We start from the raw sequence: 5,998 nt of genomic DNA on the forward strand, positions 1-5,998 counted from the left end.
TTAAATGTAGTTTTGCTTCAGCAGAGGATTGAAAATGACCAGTCAGCTGATGTAGCTAAATAATTCACAGTTTCCAGTTTGAGCTGCGGACGACGAATCTGAATCAACAGAGACCTGATCATTGATTGATTGATCGGACATTAATACATGTTTTCCTCTTTCCTGCTAAAACAGTTTTATTTCTGAAAATTCTCAAATATGATGAAAGGTTGACAATAATGAACATCTTTAGATTATGAACAGTTACAGTTTTACAGTTTAAATAATCCAACTGAATCACGCTGCAGTAAACATGCCAAGAAGTGGAGAGCAGACGATGCGTTCGATGGCCGTTTGGGATGTGAAGACTGGACCGGACATGTTTGGTGTGTTTAAGCCGAGTGTCTGGATCTGAAATGCGTTGAACCTGGTTGGGTTTGTGCTTGGCGCTGACGGCAGGTTCTCCTCCAGGCTCAGTGGAAGCCAAACACTCGTGTCTGAGTTTGTGATTCCAGCTCCTCCGCCTGGCCTCTAACGATAAATTACAGCTTGTTTCTCCTCTTAAATGACGTGTGATTTCACCGCGGCTGCTCCGCACTGTGTTGAATTAGAACCGCCTCCATCTGCTCCAACCTGTCATTATGAAACATGTTGTTTTTCGCTCCTTGTTAAAGATGAGTCATGTCTGGGTTTTCAGGAGGAAGTGGAGACGGAGAACCGGAGGAACACCAGAACCAAACTCGCACCGAAGCTGAGCCCGCAGACAGAGGAGGTACCACCCAGAACCAAACGGTCACTGTTAAACTGGACGCTGTGAGACAAACTGCTGACCGCCTTTACCTCCCTGTGGCCAGAGCGCTACCTCCCAGGTCGGCCTCCGCGGCAGGAAGGACGGCACGCTGCAGAAGATCGGAGACTTCCTGCAGAGGTCCCCGACCGTGCTGGGCTCTGGAGGTCAGAAACACACGACCTTTCAGCCAGAGCAGGGAGCCTGACCTCACCAGAACTAAACACAATTCAACCACAGAGTGAATGGGTGAATGGTGGGCCTGGGCCTGGAGGCTGAACTGGCCTGGTACCAGTAGAGTCCCACTGAGTCAAACATCTTCTGGGTCCTGCTAAAGGCCTGACTGGTGTCGCACTGGGCTTTAACCTCTCATTTAACTGGGAAACGTTAACCAGCCAGAGTTTTACCTGCTTGGAGTAAATGATGTGATCTGGTGACAAAAACCTGAGTATCAGAGCTCGGAAACTTTTACTCTCTGTCTCAGAATGAGGTCTTGTTCTGCCCAAGCCTCGGATCTTTGTGCTGCTGTTTGTTCATGCTGATCAAATCCCTGAAAGCATCCTGATGTGTTGCTGCAGCCAAGAAGATGATGAGCCTGGTCAGCAGCCGTGTGGATGCCCAGGCAGCCTCTTCCTCCTCTTCCTCCTGCTCCCCCCTCCGTTTGACGGCCAAGAGGAGCAGAAAGAAACTCTACAGGCCTGAAATCTCCTGCCCCATGGAAATGCCCCCCCACCCGGTGAGTGGAGCCGCGGGGCTGCGGCTCATATCTTCATCTGATTTATTAATGCTCTGAATGCTGGGAAATGAGATGTTGGGGTTGTTTTTCATCTTTATCCCGTGTTGATAACCTCACAGTAAATCTGGATATGCAGGTTTGTTTGCCTTATGGAGAAAATGAATGTTTTTATTTGTTCACTTCTCAGTGGAGCATTTGGTGTCACTACATTAAAACTACCATTTTCTATTGAAAGAATATTTTAATTATGCTGCATATTTTTTAAAGGCCTTGTTCTGCACTCAGGTCGTATGTTTTTCATATTTCCCATCAGCCACTTGGATTTCAAGACGGCAGACATTTTTGAGCCTTTTGAACCAATTATTGCCATAAAATGTTAGGCATTTATATGACCTGGATAAACTTTGTCACATCGCTTGTTTTCATGCAACTTCAAAGTAAAACCCAACAGGAAACTGAACGATTCAGGAATCTCACCAGTTGTGAACTGGAAGGATATTTAGCTGTGAAACGGACTGAGAGACTTTATTTGGTGGTTCAGCGTTGACTTCTGCTAACGTTGCTCAGCTGTCCCGTCTGCTTATTTTTTACGTTTAGCATTAACTTAATTTTTATATTTAGTGGCTTGGCATCAGCTTCTGGTTACATCTGTGTGTTTAACGCTGGCGCAGCTAAGATTGTTGCTTGTTGAATGAGTGGTTAGTGACCCAAACCTTTGGTTAGCTGTGTCGACCACTGGCAACAACTGCTGCCGGTTTCAGCATAAACATTTAATCCAACACAACTATAGTGGCCATTTTGAAAACCGCCAACCAGAAAAGTCAAACACAAGATGAAGAAAATATGATTTTTACAGTTCAAAAGATGTGGGCTCTGATTTGACACCAAGCATATTCATGTTCTTGGTGAGTTTATTGCAAAAGTTTATATTCCATGACGACAATGGTGGCCATCTTGAAAAATAAATGTAAAAAAATCAGTGAATATCATTTCTATGAGTTCTCTTCATGTTTTCTTTTGTGTTAACTATTGTTAGATTTAGTGCAAAGGTAATTTCACCTTGGTGACCCTAGTGGCCATCTTGAATTCATAAGTGGCTAACATTTATTTTTTTTTAATTAACGCCTGTTCCTGGTTTTGTTGGTTACCTGCTCTGCTACGCCCCCCCTGCTACGCCCGCCCTCCTCTGCCATGTTTTCTCCTGTCTGTGTTTTCAGATTATTAACCAGGAGACGAAGGACGGCGACGGCGGCCAACAGATCAAGCTGCGCCTCCGCTCCAGAGTGGCTAAATGCTAACGCCGTGTCCAGTTAGCTTTCATATTACTGTCTTAATGAAGCCGCTTATGATCGAGCATATCTTTCTGTCTGAGACGCTTTTATTTAACCTTTAGGCTGAAGGTCAGCCGGAGGATTAGCAGTAATCTGGTTACCACTAAAACCCTCCTGCAGCATGCTGCCTGTAGGCACTAATACGTTTATTTCACCAAGTATTTTTATGTTCATGTTACACTTTGTGTTCGTTTATGATCAAATGACTCCGCCCTCATGACACTAGAAGCACTCAAGCCCTTCCTGGTTATTTTAATGTGCAATCTGTTCAGTTCCCTCATCTGTCCTAAAATAGTTTATTTAATGTTTTCTCCACAGAGAGCTGCTATAAAGTCTCACATTATCTTCTACCATAGTTTGAACTTTCTGAACCATCTGGACTTCACATAATCTTGGATCTCTGAGTTATCATGTTCTGGGGAATCATTTGTTGCATCCATAACAAAATTATTTTCAGCCGTGTTGAAGGCATTTAGTATAATAAACAATCTGTAATAAAGACCAGTGGTGGCTGCAGCCTGAGAGCCCAGAAGAACCGTCTCCCTCCTTCCTGCTCATGCCGTCTCCTCCGGATCTCCTGGTGTCGCATGTCGTCTCCGAACCGCCAACGTGGCCGTCGGACCGCCAACGTGGCCGTCGGACCGCCAACATGGCCGTCGGACGCTGCCTCCTCCCAAAACCAACAACAACAGATTAAACCAAACGGTGTCCGTCACACACTGCGCCCCTAAACGACAGGAAATCCTGTAAGACCTGCAACAAAACCAACAAAATAAAATGAAAACTATTTGATATTAGTATTTTAAAGCAGTTAATTTAATGATCCGTTCAAATGAACCTTCAGGCTGAAGATTCCTGCAGATCTGAAGGACAGAAATGATTCTACGATGTAGATCTGAACCCAGAAGAACCAAGAGGTTCTGGAGCTCTGATGAGTTTAACTGGCTACTGGTCTGGTCCTGGTCCTGCTCTGGACCCGGTTCGGCTCTGGACCTGGTTCGGTTCTGGACCCGGTCCGGTTCTGGACCCGGTCCGGCTCTGGACCCGGTCCTGCTGCACTTTATCTCCTTCCAGAATCAACGTTAAGCTGACGAACATCACAGCCGACTCTGCTGTCAGAAAATGCATCTTTTCTCATCTAAAATATATTTAACGCATCATAAAAGTTTAATATTTCCTGCTGGTTGTCTCGCACAGCAATATTTTAATTTGTAATTTTGATGATTATGGGTAACTATAGATGATTTTCAGAAACCTGACTTTAGAGCTTAAACATCAATTTTTGATCAGTTTGTGATGCTCTTATTTTGTAAGACACTCCGGGTTTTCTTAAATTGTGAACCATAATCATTAAAACTAACAAAATAAAAGCTTGATATATGTGTAATAATCTTGAATAAAATAAAAATATTGACTGACTTTCTGAGACGACTGGCTGGACATGTTGCACTTTAACACAATATTTTAATTTCTACGTCTGAGATGTACTGGTGCTCGACTCCAGTTCACCTTAGTGGGTAAACTGGAGTTGGGTCTTTGGGTTCCTTGGTTCTCCTTTTGGAGGTTCCAATACTTTTTATTGTGGATGTTTATCATGTTTATTCTCCCTGTTTGAGAAACTGATTTAAAATAAACCTTGATTCAGAAAGCATCTTTTTAAATGTTTCTTCTTTCCCGTTGATGTTTCTTGTTTAATTATTCACGGTTCTGCAGTTGTGCTAAAGAATATTCCCCTCCTGTAAATGAGCTGATCGGTCACTCTGCACAGAAACGGGCAGTAAATCAATCATGGAGGCGTTCTGACTGGATTCCAGCACTCAGATGTCAGAAAGCTGCTTTTCCCTCTAATTATGTTCAGCACAGGAAAACATGAACCTGAAAGCTGCGTGACGGGAACCGTCCTCACCTCTGAGCCTGGCGACGGGATTCATGAACATCTACGGCTGCGTTCACACTGCAGCCTGAAGTGACTCAATTCCTGTCTGTCATAGGGCAACACAGAGACACACAGGACACACAACCATGCACACACACACACACACTCACACCTAGGGGCAATTTGGACAACAGTCATGTCTTTGGACTGTGGGAGGAAACCGGAGTACCCAGAGAAAACCCACCATGCACAGGGAGAACATGGAGACTCCATGCAGAAAGACCGGGAATCGAACCCAGAACCTTCTTGCTGCAAGGCAACAGCTCTACCAACTGCGCCACTGTGCAGCCCTTTTAAAATAACATGAGTTTATCTAACTTTTGATGGCTACAGATCTACCTGCAGGATATTGATGGAATGGGAGCTTTTAATTCAGAAATCTGCTGAGTTTGTCTGAAACTTGTTTGTATTGAACCAGAAATCAGAAAACATGGATCTGTTTCATGACAGTTTACTGCTCTGATGTAATGAGTTTCAAATGTTTTCTATGTGTTGCTTTTCTTCTCTGAAAAACACCAGCAATAAATCTCAGGCTCTGAAAGGAGTGAAGAGTTATTGAAATCCATAAGGGGACGTCCGTATTGATTCAGTCTAATGTTGAAAACGTGATAGTTGCACACAGAAAATGTACATTTTAACAGTATTTGTGGTTTAAGATGGTATCAAAATGTAATAATCTCTTTCTTGCTTATATTCTGTATTGTTCAATGGACTGAGCTGATTGTCTGGAGTCATTGCTTGCAACATTCACTCCTCCTGACCAGCAGGGGGCGACAGCAAATCACTTGTGTTGAGTGGTTGACTTTACAGCAGTCCCTCACCCAGTGCTTGCATGTAGTGACGGTGGAGAGGAAGAACTGCCCTCTAACAGGAAGAAACCTCCAGCAGAACCAGAACCGGGCCCAGTACCAGCAGCCATCTGCCACGACCGACTGGAGCTGAGAGACGACGGAGCAGAGACACAACAGGTCAACTGATCAGGAGAACTTTCCATGTTCATGGAAGTGAAAAGGTGAACGGTTAGGTAATGGCAGCATCATGTCAGCCAATGTCGTCCTCCAGGAAGAGACCACAGCCAATCAGAACGGCAGGCCAGGTGTAGAATCTATAGAGAGAAAAATAGATGCTACGGTCGATCTACGTTCCCACCCTCATCTATGGTCATGAGCTTTGGGTCATGACCGAAAGAACGAGATCACGGGTACAAGCGGCCGAAATGGGTTTCCTCC

General features: G+C 44.4%; 1 protein-coding gene across 1 annotated transcript; it reads left to right on the forward strand.

The window, feature by feature from the left end:
* The first annotated feature begins 529 nt into the window (after positions 1–529).
* LOC103477179 (kinesin-like protein KIF20B) lies at positions 530–2,860 on the forward strand. The gene is made up of 4 exons (XM_008430119.2): positions 530–751; positions 834–933; positions 1,345–1,502; positions 2,720–2,860. Exons 1-4 carry the CDS (start codon positions 545–547, stop codon positions 2,798–2,800), a joined length of 546 nt encoding a protein of 181 aa, XP_008428341.1. The 5' UTR covers positions 530–544; the 3' UTR covers positions 2,801–2,860.
* The last annotated feature ends 3,138 nt before the right edge of the window (positions 2,861–5,998 follow it).

This window comes from Poecilia reticulata, linkage group LG15, assembly GCF_000633615.1.
Source record: "Poecilia reticulata strain Guanapo linkage group LG15, Guppy_female_1.0+MT, whole genome shotgun sequence".
Classification (NCBI taxonomy): domain Eukaryota; kingdom Metazoa; phylum Chordata; class Actinopteri; order Cyprinodontiformes; family Poeciliidae; genus Poecilia; species Poecilia reticulata.